Here is a 22637-nt window from a genome sequence, read left to right on the forward strand (position 1 = left end):
AAAAGGCCATGAAACATAAGGACAGCCCAGTGAATTTTTACATACACATTCACCTGCGTAGCCACTACTCAGATCGAGATGTAGAAATTTCTAGCATCCAGAGGTTTTTCTGTCCTTTTCCAACACTGTCCTGCTTCCCCTGGCCCACTGTTCTGACCTTTAGAATCCCAGATTTGTTTTGCTGGTCACTGAACTTCATATAAATGGAACGATATAGAACGTTCTATTTTGTGTCTGGCTTCTTCCCAGCAACATTGTATCTGTGAGATTCATCCATGTCGTTGCATGTGGTGTTTGTGCATTTTTTGATTCTCTGACTACATCACAATTTATTTGTTCTCCTGTTGATGGACATTTGGGTTGTTTGCAATTTGGGACTATCGGAACACGCTTGGTTGTGCCTTTTAGTAGATACAAGTGCTAGTTGATGTTGGGTAGAGACCCAGAAGTGGCATTGTTGGGTTCTTACCAGCAATGTTAGGGTAAAGAATGACAGTTCTGGTTGCTGCCCACCCTTGCCAACATGTGTATTGTTAGTCCTTTTAATTTTAGACATTCTGGTGGGGCAGAGTGATTTTTCACTGTGATTTAAGTTTGTATTAATATCTCCCTGATAATTAATGAGGTTTTGCTTCCTGGCCAATTAAAGGTCTTCTTTTTCATTCAAGTCTTTTGCCTATTTTTAATTGGCTTGTCTGTTTTTTGTTTTTTTTTTTTATAGATTTGCAAGAATTCTATATATGTTCTGGAATAAAAATCATTTATTGGATATATTAAAAATAATAATTAAACAGTGTGATATTGACACAAGGATAGATAACAAAGCCAATGGACTAGAATAGAGTCCAGAAAGACCCCCACGTACACAGTTACCTGACGTATGACAGAAACACCACTGAGATTCAGTAGGGTTAAGACTCTCTTTCCAATAAATAAATGGTGCTGGTCAAATGGATACCAATATAAAGACCTTTGACCATACTCCATACTTACAATTAAATAACGATGGATCATAGTCCTAATTGGTAAAACAATCATGCTTCTAGGCAAAAACATAGAAAATATCTTCATGACCTTGGGGTAGGCAAACATCTTTTTAAACAGAACCCGGAAAACACGAATCAGAGCAGATTGATAGCTTGGACTTCACTCAAATTAAGCACTTCTGTTCATCAGAAGCTACTGGGAGGAGAGCGGTGGCTTGGTCGTTTGTCATTGCTGCATTTTTTGTTCTGTTTTGAAGGGCGTTCCCGTGGGTGGGCATATCATCAGTTACTTGATAGAAAAGTCCCGAGTCGTCTATCAAAACCAGGGGGAGCGGAACTTCCACATCTTCTACCAGCTGCTAGCGGGCGGCGAAGAGGAGCGCCTTGCTCAGCTGGGACTCGAGCGAGACCCCCGGCTGTATAAATACCTCTCACAGGTGGGCGGGATCAGCACCTGGCTGGGTGACCCTTTGGAGGAGGGAATCAGGGGCGTTTGTGGGGGCTGCAGTAGGATGTTCGAGAACTTTCTGTTGCCATTCTGAGATGTATCCTACCAGCTGATTTCATAACTCTTCCCACGAGCAAGCTAATCCATCTCCTCATAGCTATGTCATCTTGGCAAAGTATCCAATGCCCTGGCTGAGACTAGAATCACTCAGGGAGTCCCCTAAAACCACAAATGCCTGGGCCCTGCCCTCCAGAGATTCAGATTTAGTTGGTCTAGGCTGAGACGCCAGCATCAGAGTTGTTTTAAAGGGTCTTCTAGCGATTTAATGCACAGCCAAGGTGAGCATTGCTGGTCTACATGTGAATTAATAGAAACTGTCTGTTCGTCTATGTTCATAACCTATGATACCTCATTGTGCTTTCAAACTACTTTTGAAATGACCCTTTCCCACCTTCCTGCCTCCCATCTTGAGAACTGTCAGCTGCCAATGAACACACCGCCTTAACAGAAACGGTTCAGGCCATTCCATTTCTATAAGCAGCGTCTAGTGTTAGAAAATTGACTGTCAGAATTTAACTTTGCAGCGTTGGTTTTTCTGCACCCTCCACTAGGTTTATTGAATGCCCGGATTGTGTGGTTCTTATCAATATTTGATGTCACTAGCACCTTTTTGGCCCCAAGATTTTTTTTATTTTTCTCTTCTCACCGGATCTGGCTTTGAGCTCAGGTCACCTTGCACAGCGCAGGTTGGGAGGACGTTCGAGAGAGAGAGAGAGAGAGAGAGAGAACAAAGTCTTCTAAAGTGAATCTCGTAAAAGGGGGACCAACTCTTCCTAGAAATGGTGGAAGAAAAGAAGGCTTGACTGAAGCTCACTTTGAAAAATGAATCTAAATAATGGAGATAAAAGAATCTCAAAAAAATTTTAATAAAAAGTCTCATAATCTCTTTTTATTGATTGATTGAGACAGAGTCTCGCTCTGTTGCCCAGGCCACAGTTCCGTGGTGTCATCATAGCTCGCTGCAACCTCAACCTCCTGGGCTCAAGCAATCCTCCTGCCTCAGCCTCCCGAGTAGCTGGGACTACAGGCACGTGCCACCATGCCCAGCTAATTTTTTCTATTTTTAGTAGAGACGAGGTCTCACTCTTGCTCAGGCTGGTCTTGAACTCCTGACCTCAATCAATCCTCCCACCTCGGCCTCCCAGGGTGCTAGGATTACAGGCATCAACCACCTCGCCCAGCTATTATCTCATTTTATACTTAAACTCTGAATTAATTCTTAGAACAAACAATAAATCAAATTTTATTTCTTACTTTTTGAGGGACTAATTTTTCCAACAAAGCTGTATGGTCGCATCATGTTTAGATTATCACAGCATGATCAGAGAGGGTCGATTTGTAAAAATATTTGAGGGCTTCTTTCATTTGCCCAAGGACATCTCTAACCCTTTGATAATCCAATCAATCATTCTCTTTTGGGATATGTCATGTCTTTTTTTTTTTTTTTCTTTTTTTATTGAGAGAGGGTCTTGCTCTGTTGTCCAGGCTAGGGTGTAGTGACATGATCATAGCTCACTGCAGCCTTGAACTCCTAGGCTCACGTGACGTGTCTTTATTTGTTTGTGTGTGAATTTAAGGGGCACAGTGCAGTTTTGTTATGTGGATATATTGTGTAGTAGTAAAGTCTGGGCTTTTAGTATAACCATCACTCAAATAAGACACATCTTTATTCTTTTTTTTTTATTATTATTCTTTTTTTTTTGAGACAGAGTTTCGCTTTGTTGCCCAGGCTAGAGTGAGTGCCGTGGTGTCAGTCTAGCTCACAGCAACCTCAAACTCCTGGGCTTAAGCGATCCTCCTGCCTCAGCCTCCCGAGTAGCTGGGACTACAGGCATGTGCCACCATGCCCGGCTAATTTTTTCTGCATATACTTTAGTTGACCAGATAATTTCTTTTTATTTTTAGTAGAGACGGGGTCTCGCTCTTGCTCAGGCTGGTCTCGAACTCCTGACCTCGAGCAATCCTCCCGCCTCGGCCTCCCAGAGTGCTAGGATTACAGGCGTGAGCCACCTCGCCCGGCCACATCTTTATTCTTGTAGATTTTTTCTGGCCACATAAATTCAGCCAGATCCTTATGCCCCCAGGAGCCTTGGAAATGGTTCTAGCAATTTGCCATTATTATTTTTATCAATTTCATGATCTCTCATAACTTTGGCGAACTCATGGTTTCACTTTGTGGTATATTTGCACTGCTTCCAAACCAACAGGGATTCAGGGGGGAGTGACTTGTGCAGACCCTCCCCTTGGCAGGGCAGGAACAGATGTTGCTGGATGTTTTTGTGTGGGAAAAGGTATTTTTGTGTGTGGGGGGGGAAGGGATATCTTTGTGTTGTGTGTGTTTTTGTGCAGGAAGGGATGTTTATAAGGTTGCAAATTTTATGCTTAGCCAGTTCACTAGTGAATGTTTTCATGGGTTGACACCTCTGATTTCCCCAAGCCACAAAGAAATCTTTTAAGGTGTATTTAAAAAAACACTTGTCTAGAATGTTTTCTCTTTAAATTGGTCAATCTGTTACTTATTTAACAGACAACTTCTAGAGCTAGTGGGAAAAGTCTTTTCATATCTCTGCTGGCGATCATTTCCATACAATCTGTGTTTCTCTAAATGCCAAACTTTTATTTCCTTGAGTGAGAATTTCTTTCCATCTGGTCCTGCAATGAAGTGTTTTCTGGAGATTTCTAAGTGAGTCAAGATTGTTTTCGGAATTGAAGCACTGTAATTTGCCTGCGTGTTTCAGCAGATATGTATTGAGACAAACAGCTTCAGTGTATTTAGCAAAAATGACAAGAAAAATTATGTTTAAAAACTCATACAGAAAGATACACAGCTAACATGTACCTTTGAGAGTTTTCCCAGAATGGAGATTTTAAAATAAAATTCCACATAAATTTGAAAAAAGTAGTAGTTGGCAAAGCATGATGCGCTAGACAATTACAGTAAAAGCTACTTTTTAAAAAATTCCGTGCCTTATAGAACCAGCTTCTGCATCTTCATAGAGAGGAATAGATGTGTACCTAATTAACTGTCCTTATAAAAATGCTGTTAAGTGATCCAATTTTCCACCAACAGGGTCATTGTGCCAAAGAGTCGTCTATTAATGACAAGAACGACTGGAAAACTGTTTCCAATGCCTTTTCTGTCATTGATTTTACTGAAGGTGACCTTGAGGTATGGGGGCTCTGGGGACGGAACTGCTAGTTCTGCCTGGGATTGAGGAAACAATCCTGGTTCCTTGGTGTTCGCACAGTAGGGTCGCCAGATTCAGCAAATAAAAATACAGGCTGCCTCGTTCCATATCAATTGCAGATAAACAACAAAGAGGTTTATTTTTGTTATAAGCATGTCCCAAATATTGCATGTGGACAAACTTAAACTCAGAAATTACTCACTGCTTATTTGAAATGCAAGTGTGAACGGGCGCTTTGGAGCCGGCAACCCTGAATTTTCCTGATGTTGTGTGTAAGAAGGTGATGTTCTTCCTCCCCTAAATGAAGTCCAATCTCAACAATTTAGATCTCATAGAATTACAGGATTCTCATTTATTTAAGCTTATGTTTTGGCACCAACTGGAGCAAATTGTGGGATTTATGCCTACTTTGTTTTTACATCTTTTTTGTTCTTTTTTGCATTTTGATTGAAACTATTAATCTTTCAAGGACTAGAATGTAGTTGTTTTTTTTTTTTTTGCCACATTTTCAAGGTAAGATAGAATGTAGTTTAAAAAAAAAAACCCTGAGACCATGACATTTGAAAATTAAATGGGTTTATTTTCTAAACTACTTTATACATTATTTTATAAAAGTGGTTTATTTTACGAAAAATCAATTTACATATTTTTTTGTTGTTATGTGAAGATGAAAGTGGTCTTTCATCTGGAAAGTGCTGGATATTGAATGAGGCATCTTCCCTGCCTTCCTCTGGGGCTCTTTAGCCCCTGCCCTTAAAATCCGAAGTGGATAAGCTGAGTTCTGGGAGAGGAGGAGGGTTTGGTTCTGTGAGCTCAGGTCTGGAATCCGGGAGAGGGAGTGTTTTCGTTTTGGGGCGTCTCTGCTGGTGACATGCATCCATTAGGTGGCCACCATTCTCTCTCCCTGTCCTCCTGGTCCTCTGTCCTCACCACTTCCCATGTTCCCAGAATCTCTTTGGAATCATCGCCAGTGTCCTACACCTGGGGAATATTGGTTTTGAAGAAGATGACCAAGGCTGTGCCACCATCCCGGACACCCACGAGATCAAGTGGATCGCCAAGGTGATGTCCCTCTTTCGTAGGGGACAGAGGGCGGGGCCGGGGTGGGGGAGGGGAGCCGGGCAGCTGGGTGCCCACAGTCAGGCCCAGAGGGCTGACCCCATGTTCTTGCAGCTGCTACTGGTCAGGAGGTTTACAGAGCTCACCAAGGGGGCTGGGGGAAGAGCCAGCTGGTTGAGAGACCTAATGCAGTCTGTCTTGCACTAAAGCACGATGATCCGTCAGGGTAGACGACCCTGGGCCTGGACACTCCGTCAGCTCTTTATAAATTAGCAAGTAAAACCCAGTCACCGAATGGCACTTTGGATTCTTTTTATTCAGCTCCTGGGGGTCCACCCGTCCGACCTTCTGGAAGCTCTCACCCACAGAAAGATTGAAGCCAAAACTGAGGAGGTAAAAATGGCCCCAGGTGGAAATGCACCTCCCGGCCGCGGCCGCCTCCCCCTGATAACAGCAGGGCGGTGGCCCTGGGGGAAGCCAAACCCTTGAGCCCAGCTCCCCAGGCCCTGCGTGGTCCAGCTCCTGCCAGGATCTCCTGCCTCATCCTTCCCCCCACCACGCCGGTGCCAGCCCTCTGTGCCTCGTACTCCCATGTCCTCCCTCCATGGGGTCTTTGCACATGCTGTTCCTTCTGCTGGAACACTGTTCCCTTCGCTTCATCTAGTTAACTCCTCTTCATCCTTCAGTCCCCAGGATCACTTCCTCAAGGAGCCTTCTCTGATCATCCCACCTCTACCTCAAAGCGCCCTCTGTATCTCCTTGTAGCGCTCGTCACTCTCAACTTGCAACGTGACTCTTCCTTGTGCGATTCCTCCACTGTCACTCCATCCCTCCCCGCCCCCTACCCCCAGCCCAACCGTGAGCCCACCACGGCCAGCACTGTGTGTCTTGCTCACGGCTGTGTCTCAGCCGCCCCGCACGATGCCCAGAACGGTGGGTGACTCAAGAAATAGCCGCTGTGCAAACCAGAGCACGCAGGAGTGGCGTCCTGCCCCGGCAGGCATCCTTTGCTGCTCGTCACTGAAGACTGGTTTGAAAACTCAGGTGCTTCTTTTACATCTATGATGCTACACCTCGTCATTCTTTTCAGGTGATATGCCCGCTGACGCTAGCACTTTCTGTCTATGCAAGAGATGCCATGGCCAAGGCCGTTTATGGACGGACTTTTACATGGCTGGTCAACAAAATCAACTCCTCCCTGGTGAACAAGGTTGGTCAACACATTTTAGATGACTTGCTGTCACTCATGGGGTGACGTTTTATAATCTTCATGGTTTCTTTCAAGAATTTGTGAGAATGGACTGTGAGCTCCTCACGGGCAGGGGACAGTGTCTGCACATTCCCATTTCCGGTGTCTGCATGCGGGAAGGTGTGCCAAATGACTTTCTCAGCAGGTCCCAAAGTGTGGCACACACAGCGCTTGTAGGCCAGATGGCTTCAAGTGTACACAGAAACTGTTTTATTTTAGCAGTAGTATATTTTCATGTGTGTAAGAAAAAAACATATTAGCCAGGCACGATGGCTCAAGCCTGTAATCCTAGTACTTTGGGAGGCCAAGACGGGGGCATTGCTTGAGGCCGGGAGTTCGAGACCAGCCTGAGCAAGAGCGAGACCGCTCCCCCCATCTCTACAAAAAATAGAAAAATTAGCTGGGCGTTGTGGTGCACACCTGTAGTCCCAGCTACTTAGGAGACTGACCGGGAGGATTGCTTGAGCCCAGGAGCTTGAGGCTGCAGTGAGCTATGATGGCACCACTGTGTTCTCTCTGGGTGACAAAGCGAGACCCTGTCTCAAATAAATAAATAAATAAAATTAAATAAATAAATATATATATATATACACACACACACACACACACACATACACACACACACACATACACACACACACACAACTAGCCCTTCAAACTCACTTAGGTCGTGTTCCCTTTTAATTATTTAAATACATTTAAATTATTTAATTAATTTTAATTATTCATTCATTATTTAAATTAAAAGGGGATTGATTCAGAGCTAGCAAAGAAAGAAATGATACTAGGGCATGGGGTCCGTGGATGTGGCAAAACTCATGGAGGTAGGGTACCCAAGATGGATTTGGGAGACCGCAATACAGTACACTCATGCAGAATATTAAACTGTTCCTTTAGGCCGGGCGCGGTGGCTCACGCCTGTAATCCTAGCACTCTGGGAGGCCGAGGCGGGTGGATCGCTCGAGGTCAGGAGTTCGAGACCAGCCTGAGCAAGAGTGAGACCCCCGTCTCTACTAAAAATAGAAAGAAATTATCTGGCCAACTAAAATATATATATACAAAAAATTAGCCGGGCATGGTGGCACATGCCTGTAGTCCCAGCTACTCGGGAGGCTGAGGCAGTAGGATCGCTTAAGCCCAGGAGTCTGAGGTTGCTGTGAGCTAGACTGACGCCACGGCACTCACTCTAGCCCGGGCAACAGAGCGAGACTCTGTCTCAAAAAAAAAATAAAATAAAATAAAAAAATAAAATAAAATAAACTGTTCCTTTAAAGAAAAGTATATTATCTTTAAAACGCCATCCTGGCCTGACAGCCCGTGGTCCTCTGTAAAATGATACCCATAGCACCTGTGCTCTCACCTGGCTTGGCATCTCCTTGGCTGTCTATAGGTCTGTTTCCTTTTTCCTTTTGGATCCAGCGTGGGCTTGGGGGGCTGACAGCTGAAGGAGGTAGAGCATCAGAGGGGAAGGGGCTCATGCTCAGGTGATGGGTGTGAAGGCCACGATGAGATCCCGGCAGGCTGCAAACCCAGGAGTGGGCTGGGAGGATTATTCCCACTTAGAGGTGCTTCTGGGAGTTGTTGAAGAGAGAGAGAAGGCATGCACTTTGTAGCCAAGACCCCGTTCAGGGGACAGCTACAGGATTTTGCCTGTCACCCAGTGATAGACCTAACCATAAAGGGCGTGTGTCATTTTGACTAGGATTTCACCAGGAAAACCGTGATTGGGTTGCTGGATATCTATGGGTTTGAAGTCTTCGACAAGAATGGGTGAGTTTCGTCTTAATCACCTACCTGTCTTTTGCCCCCTTTTAAAGTTTCAGTCAAGGTTTAAGCCACGGCTAAGGTTATTGGAATCGGTTTTCCCGTCCCCAGAAATTCTCCAGATTTGCATAGCCCCAAAGTCACAGACTGCCCTGGAAGTAGAATAACCATAAAAAAATGCAAACATATTTGAATTTGACTCTTCTGATCTGTTTAGTATATCATTTTACGTATAAGGACTTTGCTTTTTCTTTTTTAAAAGGCATTCTTAAATATAAGTAAATAAAATTTATCTGTGTGTATAACTTTAGTTACTTAAGTCTTTTGCATTTCTAGTTTTGAACAGTTCTGTATAAATTACTGCAACGAGAAACTCCAGCAACTGTTAATAGAGAGGACCCTCAAAGCAGAACAGGCAGAATATGAAATGGAAGGTATAGAGGTAAACATTCTAATGTTTTCTCATTTGATGTCTTGATCAGGCTAAAGACATTTACTTGAAATATTAATATTTTATTAAAGAGTTTCCTGATTAGTACTAAGAATTATTTTTCAGTCTCTCTCTGCTTATTTCCTGGGAAATTGTTTTGATATTCAGAAAGTATTATTTTTTTTTAAGGTTAGATATAAACAGATTTTGAAAAGACAGCTTTGGGAAACCGATTTAAAACCAATTTATTTTGTGCTCGTCTAAATACGACTTGGAGAATTTTCTCGTCTTTGTCATTTTAGTGGGAGCCAATTCAGTATTTCAACAACAAGATCATCTGTGATTTGGTGGAAGAGAGACACAAAGGAATCATATCCATTCTGGTGAGAAAAGTAACGTTGAATTAGAGCCCACTCTTCTGGCATTTACAACACGTGGAAGAACTTTTTCCTGGGCTTAAAAAGGGCTGAGAGTGGACTCTGCTAGGTTATTGAAAAGTGCAAGTTGAGCTTTTTTGTTGAACATGTGCTTGAGGCTTTAGGCTGAGTTTTCCTCTCTCCTTTAGATTCTTAGGCCTAAATTATAGCCCATCAGGGGGTGGCGAGGGAAGACCTTTGAAAGGAAAGCGTGCACGTGCATCTTCCGGGGACGCAGAACTGGGGCTTAAGCTTGGGCAGGTGTTTGGTAGCAACTGGGGAGGGGCTGCTGGCATGCTCAGCACCTGAGCAGGAGGCCAGGCAGCACAAAGGGATATCGGTTGATCCCGACTTGGCATTCCTCGGGATGGGCTTGTGACTTTGCTTTCTGAACTGTTGCAACCTATGTGAATGGCAGTGTGCTCGAATCCACAATTGATCAAATCCACACATCAATTTTTTAAATAAATTCTAAAGGCAAATGAGGAATTATTTCCTTGTCTTGCTTGTCATTTGGGATCATCTGCACCACTCTTTGCCTCCCTTTTAATGAGAATAATTGGTCCTCTTTGCCCTCCGTACCCGCCCCCACCGCCCCAATCCTGCCACCAGCTGCTCTGTGAATCCAGCATTCTAAAGCATAGCAGGGGTGTTAATGGGTGGTGACTGTAGCTGCCAGGAACATAGGCACCACCTGGGTTCAAATCTCAGACCTACTGCTTACTAGCTGTGTGACGTTAGGCAAGTGTCTTAACCTCTCTGAGCTCCAATTTCATCATCTTTAAAAGCGTGCAGTGATAACAACACTTAGACAAGTAGCTTAATGGACAAAATATATGGATTGAGCTATGGAGAGAAAGCAAAAAAGGAAGATTGGGCTGCTGGGGGTGGGGGTCAGTTTTAGGTAAGATGGAGGAGCTCACTGAGAAGGTGACATTTGAGTAAAGACCTGAAGGAGGCAAAGGGACACCATGTGGACCCCTAGGGAACCACGTTCCAGGAAGTATACACTGCTGTAAGCTAGTTTGTGCACGTTCAGTGTTCACGTGGACTGGTAGGCTAGCATTTGTAAGTATTTTAGGAACAAGTGCTTGCTTCTGTTTGGCTTTCCATATGGAATGAGAAAGCATAGAAATGTTACTTTGTAAAAGTTGTTTTACCAACCTTAACCCAGGTTTTTTTGTTGCTATTGGTTTTTTTTTTTAACCTTAATCCTTTCTTGGAAAGCCCAGGGATTTGTTGTTGTTCTTGTTTTAATAAAAGCTACAGGATTTATTTATCCATCATTTATTTATTTTTATTTTTGAATTTTTAATTATTATTATTTTTTGAGACAGGGTCTCACTCTGTCACCCAGGCTAGGGTACAGGGGCATCATCATAGCTCACTGCAACCTTGAACTCCTGGGCTGAAGCAATCTTCCTGCCTCAGCCTCCTGGGTAGCTGGGACTACAGGTGCACGCCACCATGCCCAGCTAATTTTTCTATTTGTAGAGATGGGGTCTCACTGTTGCTAAGGCTGGTCTTAAACTCCTGGCCTCACGCGATCCTCCCACCTGGGTCTCGTAAAGTTCTGGGATCACAGGTGTGAGCCATTGTGCCCAGCCTCATCTGTCATTTAAGATGATCAATTACATGGTATCATTCTTGAGGACCAAACATAGGACATAAAGTGACACAACTTGGGAAAAATGAAAGGTTAGACGCAACTGGTTTTATAGCTTTCTTTCCATGAGGACTTTGCTCCTACTCCAAGGGTCCGTACGCATTGTGATCTTGGTCAATGATGATTGGTTTGGAGAAAATGAGACTGAGGTTAATTAAGCTGGTCGTGGCAGCTGTGGAGTGCCCGTGGGAAGACTTTCAAAATGGGTCAGGTGGGTGGGACCTGTCATGGAATTTCCAGTCACTCTGGTTCTTTTGATAAGGGTCCCCTTATCACATCTGAGCAGCTGAGCACATGTGGTGAAGAAGCCCATTTCTTCCCCCAGAATGTTCACCTGAACTTGCGTGGAGTGACTTATTTTAGTCCAGTACTTTCTGCTCCAGCTGGTGAAAGCGTTTGAACGTGAAATTGATGAATTCTATTCTTGATTCCTTTACTGATGCCATTTCAGTTACTTACCCTTTCAGTGTTCTACAACAGATCTGATAAGGCCACTGCCATTTGTTGAGTCTTTACCGTGGCCAGAAACTGCAGTAGGCAGTTCATGTGGTCATTTACAAAGCTGGGTGGTAGGTATATCAGTACCCCTATCTTGTAGAAGGGAAAACGTGTGGTTCTATGTGCTGTGGATCGAGACCTCTCTTTGTCTTTTGAAGGATGAAGAATGCATTCGTCCTGGACCTGCTACAGACTTGAGTTTCCTGGAGAAACTGGAAGAGAAAGTGGGCAAACACGCACACTTTGAAACGTACGCACTTTACCTGACAAGCTGTTGCTTGGGGGAAGATAATCATATGTTTATTTTCTTTACTATGTGGATAATACTCCTCAAGAGTATGATTACTTCTTCATACGTAAAAATATCATTATGCTACACCAACTCATATATGTGAATGCCTTTGTTAGTGGAAATCAAACTCGAATTTTAAGGGGAATTTTTTTAAAAAGATTTTGTATCTTCCTTTATTCAGTGACCATTGCATTTTGGACATGTCCATATGCATGAAATAGTCTCTTTTTTTAAAAGTCAGGTATAAAACACAGTGACGCGTGTAAGTCTGAAATGTACAACCTGATGAATGTTTATATTTGTATGTAACCACCACGCAGATCAAGATGTCCAGTTCAGCATCCCGGAAAGTCAACTAGACATTTAGTTTAGTCTTTGGGACAAAGAGGAGGGAGCTTAAAAGCATATGCTCTGGAGTCATAAAGACCTAGTTTTAAATCCCACCTTGGCCACTTACTGGACGTGTGACTTGGGCAAGCGGCTGCATTTACGTTTCCCTCTTCTACAGGCTGGGGATACTAATATTAAACATGTCTACCGCATAGCTTTGTAAATGACTCCATAAATTGCCTAGTGCAATTTCTGGCCGTGATAAACACTCAATGAATGGTAGTGGCTTTATCAGCCCTATTGTAGAACACCGCAAGGATAAATAAATGAAATTCCATAAGCCAATGAATCAAGAATGGAAAAATAAATCGATACATTCACAGGTGGAATAATATGTCGCCATGCAAATGAATAATCTGTAACTACATGCGATGATGTGGGTAAATCACACGAGTGTGAACAAGAGAAGCCAGACCCCAAAGAGTACATGCTATGGATAATTCCATTTCTGTAAAACATACAGTTGCTAACGCTGACTGACGCTGTCGGCTGTCAGGTGGTACCTGGCGAGGGCTCAGTGTGGGGGTTCTCGGGGACTGGTCGTGCTCTCCTTGATCAGGGTGCTTGTTACACGGGTGTGTTTAGTTTTTGAAAAGTCGTTGAGCTGTACACTTGGGTATATGTGCTGTCAATATGTATGATATATTTAAGAAAAAAAGTTATTTAAAAAATCATGCGTCTCCCTAATCTGAAAAGTGATGTTTCTTGAGTATTTTGGTGTCTCCATGTCATAAAAAATGTAAGGTAGTAAAAATAAAAGGATTCTTGTTATCACCTAGAAAAGCAGAAGTTAACTTGAGGTACAGATACGTGCGTTCCTGTGGGTTATGATGTGTTTCTGTGGGCTATGATGCGTTCTCGGGGTTTTTGGGAAGGGAGGGTCTGACTTTGGTGCCGTTTTGTTGCAGCGGAGCAGAGAGGCTCAGCTCGTGTCTGTTTCTGTCCCGCAGCCGTAAGCTGGCCGGTCCAAGAGGCCGAAAGCGGATTGGCTGGATGGAGTTCCGGCTCCTCCACTATGCGGGAGAGGTCACCTACTGCACCCAGGGTGAGTGGCTGCAGGTGGCCCTGTGCGTGGGCCCAGCCAGGTGTCCAGTCCACTGGGGAAACACAGCACGGCCATCCCAAACATGCCCTCGCCTCGCATGCAAGCCATTTGAAGAAGTCTTTCTCATTTGATTTATTTAGTATTTTTATAAGTAACCACTCTATCGAGATATAATTCATACATCATACATTTCACCCATTTATAGTATACAATGCAATAATTTTTTGCTATGGAGTTGTGCAAAGATCGCCATCGTCTATTTTTAGAACATTTCATCACCCCAAAAAGAAACCCTCTGCTCATCAGCAGTCTTACTCCCTGTTCCCCTCCCCTGCCCCATCCCCTGCGGTCCTAGGTAACGAGCTCATCTACTTCCTGTCTCTGTGGCTGCGCCCACTCTCGACACTGTGTCTAACTGGAATCGTACAGCACGTGGCCTCTTGTGTCTGGCTTCTCTCACTCGGCATCATGTTTTCAGGGTTTATCCGTGTTTTCATTCCTTTTGGTTGCCAAATAGTATTCCGTTATATGGACACATGCCATGTATTGTTTACCTCTTCCTCAGTCATTCACTGGGGGGCATTCGGGGTGTTTGTACTTTTAGCTATTATAAATAATGCGCACGCCTGTGTAAGTTTTGGCATGGACATACGTTTTCACTTTTCTTTAGTATATATCTAGGAGTGGAGTTACTGGATCCCATGGTAACCCTAGGTGTCACCTTTTGAGGACCTGGCAGGCTGCTTACAGAGCAGTTGTCTCATATCCCGTCCCCACCAGCAGTGCGTGAGGGGTTCCAGTGTCTCCACAGCCTCACCCATACTTGTTATTATCTGTCATATTACTCTATTCCTATATGATATGTCCTATATATTACATTCTATGTATTATTTTAGCCATCCTAGCGGGTGTAAGGTGGTATCTCAACGTGGTTGGTTTTTTTTTGAGACAGAATCTCACTCTGTTGCTGAGGTTAGAGTGCCGTGGTGTCAGCCTAGCTCACAGCAACCTCAAACTCCAGGGCTCCAGCGATCCTCCTGCCTCAGCTTCCCGAGTAGCTGGGACTACAGGCATGTGCCACCATGCCCGGCTATATATTTTTAGTTGTCCAGCTAATTTCTTTCTATTTTTAGTAGAGACAGGGTCTCGCTCTTGCTCAGGCTGGTCTCGAACTCCTGAGCTCAAACCATCTGCCCGCCTCGGCCTCCCAGAGTGCTAGGATTACAGGCGTGAGCCACCATGCCTGGCCCTGAGGTTCCTCTTATTATTGATTTCTAGTTTTATTTCATTATGGTCAGAAAAGATACTTGATATGATTTCTACCCTTTCAAATTTGTTGAAACTTGTTTTGTGGTCTAAGATATGTTCTTTTCTGGAGAACATTCCATGTGCTGATAAAAAGAATCTGCCGTTGGGTGAAACGTTCTATAAATGTCAGTTAGGTCTATTTAGACTAATGTGTAGTTTAACTCTCACGTTTCTTTGTTGATTTTTCCATATTGATGATCTGTCCATTACTGAGAATTGGGTGTTGAAGTCCCCTGCTATTACTGTACCTGCAGTCTGTCTCTCCCTTTAGACCTATTAATGTTTGTTTTATATACTTGGGAGTTCCAGTGTTGGTTCGTAGATATTTATAATTGTTACACCTCTTGCTGAATTTTTTCTACTTTACTACTTTAGCATTATACAGTGACCTTCTTTGTCTCTTTATAGTCTTTGATTTGTAGTCTGTTTTATCTAATATACGTATAGCTACCCCTGCTCTTTTTTGGTTTCCATTTGCATGGAATGTCTTTTTCCACCCCTCCACTTTCATTCTGTGTGTCTTTATAGGTGAAGGGACTTTCTTGTAGGCAGCATATATTTGGGTCTTGTTTCTTTATCCATTCAGCCACTCTATATCTTTTAATTGAAGAGTTGCATCCACTTACATTTAGTGTCATTATGGATAAGGACACAGTACTGCCATTTTGTTGCTTGTTTTCTGGTAGTTTGGTAACTCCTCTCTTCCTTTCTTACTGTCTTCATTTGTGGTTAAGTGATCTTCTCTGGTAGTATGCTTTTTATTTTTAGTGTTCCTATTACAGGTTTTTGCATTGTGGTTACCATGGGGCTTACAAAAAAAATCTTATAACAAATTATTTTAAGGCAATAACTTTTCTAAAGTCACAAAAGAATAGAAATAAACTAAGAAAAAACTACCCCCCAAACCCTCTACATTTTAATACCATCCTCACACACACATTTTGACTTTTGTTGTCTCAATTTACATAGTTTTATATTGCCTATCTCTTAACAGATTGCCACAGCTATTATTGTTTTTGATAGATTTATCTTTTAGGCTTCATACTAGAGTTATGAAGCCTACACCACAATTACAGCATTGGAGTTTTCTGGGGTTGTCTTTGTACTTAATTTTACCAGTGGCTTTTTATATCTTAAAATGTTTTCTTTTTACATGTTAATGGTTTTTTTTTTCTTTCAGGTTGAATATCTCCCTTTAGTATTTCTTGTTAGTCAGGATTGGTGGTGGTGAATTCTCTTGGCTTTTGTTGGTCAGGAAAAGTCTTTGTCTCCCTTTCATATCTGAAAGGACAGCTTTGCTGGAATATAGTATTCTGTATTTGATATTTGAAAATTCTATACCACGCCCTCCTGGCCTGTATGGTTTTCATTGAAAAGTCTGTTGCCAGACAAATTGGAGTTCCTTTGTATGTAATTTGCTTTTCTCTTGCTGCTTTTAGGATCTTCTCTTTGTCTTTGAACTTTGAGAGTTTTAGTAGTATCTGCCTTAGGGTAGCCTTACTTGGGTTGAATCTGTTTGGTGTTCTCTGACATTTCTGTACCTGGATATTTCTTAAGTTTGGGAAAGTTTTCTGTTGCTATTTCTTTGAATAAGCTTTCTACCCCTTTCTCTTGCTCAACTCCTTCTTGAACACCAATAATACTTAGACTTGATCTTTTGAGGTAATTTTCAATATCTTGTAGGTGATCTTTGTTCCTTTTACTTCTTTTTTCTCCTCTGCATAATTCCAAAAAGCCTGCCTTTGAGCTCACTGATTCTTTCCTCTACTTAATGCATTCTGCTGTTGAGAGCTTCTAATGAATTTTTCAGTTCAGCAAATGTATTTCTCACTTCTAAGAGTTCTGTTTGATTTTTTAAAAAATTATTTTAATCTCTTCATTAAATTTCTCTCATAAATTTCTGAATTGCTTTTCTGTGTTATCTTGGAGATCACCGAGTTTCCTTAAAACTGCTATTTTGAATTCCTGGTCAGAGTTCACATACTGCCATCTCCTTAGGGTATGTCTCTGGTTCCTCGCTTTGTCCGTTTGTGAGGGAGGGGTGTCAGGGTTCCCTGTTTGGTGTGATTTCTTGTGGATGTACATCTATGTCTTTGCATTAAAGGATTAGTTATTTATTCCAGTCTTCTCTGGCTTGTTTTGATTTTTGTTAGGTACGTCTGCTTAGAGATTCTTTGTAATTTACCTGTTGAATATCTTTTTTCTACTTGGTTGCTGCCTCCTCTTTGGCACTAGATGGCGCCTTAAATCCAGTTTTGCCTTGGCTCTAGTAAATGACAGAAATGCTGCTCATCCCAGCATCTAGGAGAGGTCCTAAAGGGGATGGATATCCCAGCAGTGTGGGAAGGCTGGCTCGGGGTTCATGCCCAGGGCAGCTGTGGGATGACTTCCTACAGTGTAGTGCTGCTGAACAGCCATCTGATTTGGCGTCTCTTTTGACCAGGTTACAGAGCAGAGTTTCTGGGGCTGGGGAGGGTGGACCTACCTCCCCACTTTGTCTCTGCCTGTCCTCAGGGATATTTCTCCTTTCTGATGCTTCCTGGGACAAGTCTCCTGCCAGGTCCCCCTTGATCTCACAATTTTCAGCGTAGAAACCATGAGTCAGGGGAAATTTTCTACGCATTTGGTGCCAGGCAGATTGGAGGGGAGAAGTGTCCAAATCTCTTACCGTCTGCTCTGAGTTTTTTTTTTAACTTTGCTATGGTTCCAGGAACTGCCTCATCCTCATATTCGATTTCTGGGTCATTGCTGGTGATAATCTCAGCACTGTATATTTAGTTTTCTGTGGGGTGAGGAGTGAAGCCAGCTTGCTTCTCCACTGCCACTTTTTCTTGATCTCATAATGCTATTTCATCCCTAATTTAATTATTAACTGAGTAGGTTTTAAATACACATATAAGCCAAGTTTTAAAATTAGAAGTGACACGTCTTCCTTTGCATAAAGATGCTGTGGGGTGCCACTGGTCCTGGCGCTTGAGTTTGCTTTTTCTCAGTGATGGGGCGTTTTCTCATCCATTTACATAATCTCAGCTGGCTGACCTTAAGGCTCAGCGTCCTCTGCGTTGTTTCTGTGTATTCATTGTATATGCATTTCTTGGCTATTGCATGGGGGCACGTGCACAGCACTTAGTGTAAAGGTGACCCATTGGCACGATAGCTCATCAGGGTCAAGTATAGCGTGCGTGCCAGGAGTTCAGTTCTGAGAATGTGGTTCTCAACCAGGGATGACGTTACCCACCCCCCGGGATATTTGGCAATATCTGGAGATACATTTGGTTGTCACAGCTGGGCAGAGTGCTACTGACATCTAGTGTGAGTAGGGGCCGGGGGATGCCATTCAACATCCTACACTGCCCAGGACGGCCCCCACCACTAAGAATGCTCCAGCCCCAAATGCCAGTAGGACCGAGGTTGAGAAGCTCTGATCTGATCCTAAGAAATTATTCTTGGGCATTTCCCCTTGCGATCAGTTGGGATGGAATTGCATTTTAAAGCAAAGCCATGATGGATTCAAAAATGTTTTACTCAATGTTTTACAGGATTCTTGGAAAAAAACAATGATCTCCTTTACAGACATCTGAAAGAAGTAAGTCCAAAACTCAACTGTATGTGTTTCTGGTGGTTTTGAAATAGCACAGTTGACACTGATTTTGGGGTAGATTTTGCACTCCGGATTTTTCTTTCCATACATGATGTTAGAACCCCAGCGTGTCATGGCTGGAACAGACATTTAAGATCATCTGTGTCAACAGTTCACTCAACAAATCATTCAAGGGTGTGGGGGCCCCGCCTGGCTGCCAGCTCTGGAGTTCAGAAGTGAACAAGACACAGTGCTTGTTCTCGGGGGGTTTACGGTTGGGGGTGGGGGGCAGAGAATAAATATATACACAAGTGAGTTATCTGTCAGTGAAAAGTGCTATGAAAAGGATCAAGGGGGATATTTTTAATTTAGCTGATCCACAGAAACACCACTATGAGCGTGACTTTGAGCTGAAACCTGAATGAGAATGATTTGACCATAGAGAGCTCAGGAGTTATTCCAAGTAGCGGGACCAGCATGTGCAAAGGTCCTGTGGCCTGGATGTGGGGTAATGTTAAGAGGTGGGCTTAGAGCTCAGCAGGGTGAGGTCCACCGGGAGAAGCTGAGATTTTGTTCTGGTGCAAGGAGAACCATGACCTGAGGATGCAGGAACTGGGACCCAGAGAGGTCACAACTTGTACAAGGTCACGTCACAAGGTAGGGCGGGGGCTGGGATCAGCCCCTGGGGCTGCCAATGAAATTCCCAATCTCTTTCCATGTATCTCACCCATCAGAGAAACATTGGGTTTTTAGAGCCTTTATTTCGTATTGAAATAGTTAACTGTTTTGTACAAAATTGGATTTTATTTAATTAGCTGGGTTTATAAGAAGTTTAAACCGAAAGGCAACATTTTCAGAGGGATCAAGCACACAGTTAATCACAGGAGTGTTTTCTGCCTTCCTGAGATTTCTCTACAACCTTCTTGGACTCGGGGTAGATAAGTGATCCCTAACTCTGGATCCACCAGGCAGTTGCTGTCTGGGTCTAAGTCCCAGCCCAGCTCCTTCCCTGCTGAGGAGCTCAAGGCAGATTTCCCCATCAGTGAAGTGGGTCTAACGACGCCCTCCTCGGGAGTCTCTGTGAATAACGCAGGAGTGGAAGTGTCTGGGTACAAGTGGGAGACGGTGTTCCCCTTGTTGCTCTCCCCTCTGGGGGGCGTGGCCATCCGCTTCACAAACTAATCCACGGAGTGTGCATCACACAGATCAGATCTCGGAGTCTCTCCCTTCTCCACCCGGGCTGCAATTCCTTGAACTCTTTTTGATATGGGGATACGTCACTTCGAAACTTTTTCTTTTCCTATCTACAAATTACTCTTCCATGTCCCTGTAAGTTTCGAGTTGGTGTGGGTTAAACAAAAACAGGAGCTCGCTCTGCTACCCAGGCTGGAGTGCAGTGGTGTGATCAGAGCTCACTGCAGCCTCCAACTCCCGATCCTCTCGCCTCAGCCTCCCGAGTAGCTGGGACTACAGGCTTGCACCACACACCTGGCTAATTTTTCTTTTTTTCTTTTTTGTAGAGACGGGGTCTCAGTTTTGTTCAGGCTGGTCTCAAACTCCTGTCCTTAGGCAATCCTCTTGTCTCGGCCTCCCAAACTGCCAGGATTACAGGCGCGAGCCACCATGCCCAGCCTCATGTATTTTTTTCCCATTTTTCTGTGTTAGGAATGTCTTCAGGTGCTCAGGAAACAGATGGGTGGTTCTGTCACCTCAGGGACACTTCTGTGAGCCATTCTGGAGGCTCCTTAGTGACGTCCGAAACAGCGAATGTGGTGCTCATTTCTGTGCGCTTACAGGTGCTGTCCAAGTCCAAGAACAGCATCCTGAGGGAATGCTTCCTGGTGGCCGAGTTAGAAAACCGGAGGAGGCCGCCAACAGTGAGTGGGACAAATGCTTGTGCAAAATTGGAATGGGAACAAAAATTACCTGGGTGGGTGGGTGGTGTGATGACCTCGTTACTGACACTTTTTAAGCCACTCACCCCTTCTTCTGGAAATATCACTGTCTGGCAGATTCTACCAAGTGTATACTTGTTGAGTTTAGCCCCAGTTCATTCATTTGCAGACATTCATTGAATACCTCCTATGAGTCGGGCACTGTGCTGGACACAGGGGTTTGGCAAGGTCCCTGCCCTCAAGGGGCTTACAATCTAGTGGGAGGAGGGTGTAGGGAAATACCATCAAATAAGTAAAGAACTTACAATAGCGCCAGTGTCATGAAGGAAGCATGGCAACAAGGAAACACAAGGGAAGGTGGCAGAGAGTGACAGGCTCAGCTGTGGCCCTGGTCCCTGCAAGGCACTCACCATGTCTTTACTGAGCAAGTGGAGCATTCCGGACAGACACTTGTCCAGCTTCTGCGTGACCAGGCTAAGCTGGGGCATCTCAGGTCAGCACAGCCAAAGCTGCCTCTTAACGGGCAAAACAGTAGCAAGTAAGAAAATCTTTCAAGAGTTTGGCTCTAAAGGGCTGGAGCCTCGTACCCCAACCCGTCTTCTGTGTATTTATTGGAAGCAGCAACGTCTACTCAGTTTGTTCTCTCTCTGCAGGTGGGGACTCAGTTTAAAAACAGTCTGAGCAGCCTTCTAGAAATTCTCATCTCTAAGGAACCCTCATACATCCGTTGTATCAAGCCCAATGACAGAAAAGAACCCAGTGAGTTGTGAATCGTTCTGAACACTGAGCTCAGGGAAAAGGCCGGCAAGGCAGACCAAGATGGCAGTGGGTTCGGATCCCCAGATACACCACAGGCTTGCCTGTTGTCCTCTGTGTGTGAATTGTTTTCCTTTTTACATAGCGGAAGGTAAATAAATTGGGTGGTGCTTGGTCAGTTTCAGGAGCAACACGGCTGAGCCAGGCAGGTGTCAGAGGCGAGGGGAAACAGCATCGCTTTTCTCCAGCCAATGAACAGTCTTCCAGAATGGTCTGTGACTTAGGTATTTTCCAAGCACTCGCCATGGTCTATAATGAATTTGTATAGTCAGAGGCTGAGAGAGACCAGGCAGGAAGAGCAAAGGAGTGAAGAGGAGAACAGAGTGTGAGGCAATAGGGACTGGAGGGGACTGTGGCAAACTGGAGACAAGGGAACATCCTGTCTTAAAGGAGCAGCAGCGCCACTCCCTTCCAGCCAGTTGTTGCCACGTGGGACTCTGGGGCCACGATGGCTAGATCTCAGGATTTTTCAGAGGACACCAGAAACCTAGATTTTCCTATAAAATTCACCTATTAAAAAAAAAACAAAGCCTCAGCAAACGTGTCTGTGGCCAGATCCAGCCCACGGATCCTCGGCTTGCGGCCTCTCTGGCTTGGCTGAAATGAAGCCACAGGGTCCTTTACTGTCATTGTTTTCCTCCTGTTCCTCCAAAGGCAAGTTCGACGACTTCCTCATAAGGCATCAGATCAAGTACCTGGGGCTGATGGAGCACCTGCGGGTGAGGCGGGCTGGCTTTGCGTACCGGCGGAAATACGAGCATTTCTTGCAGAGGTAGAGCGTGCTTTGTTGATCTGAAGCCAGTAACACCTGCTACGTGCAAGTGTCTGGGATTTGGTGGTAAATAAGATGGCATCCCTTAGGGGGCGCTTTTCAGTGCTTATCTGGTGTTGTCATGGCAGCAAAAAACACTAACATTTCGGAGAACATAAAAACCCAACTTCTACCATCTTTTTCTATTCAGGTCACTACCCCCTAACTTCTATCAATGAATGACAAAACTGAGTACACAGACCTGCCAGCAGGGGGCAGGCGTGGGCAGCGCCCCCGTGGGTCTGACTTAGCTGGGCTGATTCCCCATTGGTGACAGTCTGGGCTGGTTTAGCGCCTTAACCTCATGGGCTGTCCAGAACGGCAGGTTAGTGGCAGACACACGGGCTTTGGAACCGCACAAACTTGGGTTGGAATCTTCATTCTGTCTCCTAGCTGTGACCTATTCCTTATCTGTAATGTGAGGATTAAATTGTGCTTGAAGTATTATCTCGGGTAGATTATAAATAGTCTGTGCTCGGGGAGTTTATTAAGGACTAAATGATGCACCCCCAAGTTGCTTGTACCCCAACATTTCTTTGGCGATGAGCTGTGTGTGAATTGGTGCCACTAAAACAGCAACACGCTCTCAAGATAACCATAATAAAATGGTCATTTTGGGGGGTCAGAGTGGTTGAATATCGGTGGCAATTTCATACGGTTCAAGTTAATCTCGGGCTTTTTTGAGTTTAATCATTTGACGAATTGCCGGACCGTTTGCTTCCCCCACCCCTCAGAT

The 22637-nt window shown here is 44.1% G+C and overlaps 1 protein-coding gene across 1 annotated transcript in view; it reads left to right on the plus strand.

Moving 5' to 3' along the window:
* Nucleotides 1–22637, plus strand: part of MYO1H (myosin IH) — a 43067-nt gene that overhangs the window by 6271 nt on the left and 14159 nt on the right. Inside the window, exons 5-18 of the mRNA XM_069497090.1 lie at nucleotides 1244–1423; nucleotides 4565–4663; nucleotides 5631–5744; nucleotides 6063–6134; nucleotides 6832–6951; nucleotides 8693–8760; nucleotides 9091–9196; nucleotides 9487–9567; nucleotides 11923–12014; nucleotides 13397–13491; nucleotides 18339–18385; nucleotides 20176–20256; nucleotides 20928–21033; nucleotides 21745–21862. Coding sequence (XP_069353191.1) covers nucleotides 1244–1423; nucleotides 4565–4663; nucleotides 5631–5744; nucleotides 6063–6134; nucleotides 6832–6951; nucleotides 8693–8760; nucleotides 9091–9196; nucleotides 9487–9567; nucleotides 11923–12014; nucleotides 13397–13491; nucleotides 18339–18385; nucleotides 20176–20256; nucleotides 20928–21033; nucleotides 21745–21862 — 1379 coding nt within the window. The remainder of the gene's footprint in view (nucleotides 1–1243; nucleotides 1424–4564; nucleotides 4664–5630; nucleotides 5745–6062; nucleotides 6135–6831; nucleotides 6952–8692; nucleotides 8761–9090; nucleotides 9197–9486; nucleotides 9568–11922; nucleotides 12015–13396; nucleotides 13492–18338; nucleotides 18386–20175; nucleotides 20257–20927; nucleotides 21034–21744; nucleotides 21863–22637) is intronic.

The sequence above is a fragment of the Eulemur rufifrons genome, chromosome 21, assembly GCF_041146395.1.
Source record: "Eulemur rufifrons isolate Redbay chromosome 21, OSU_ERuf_1, whole genome shotgun sequence".
In the NCBI taxonomy this organism is placed as follows: Eukaryota; Metazoa; Chordata; class Mammalia; order Primates; family Lemuridae; genus Eulemur; species Eulemur rufifrons.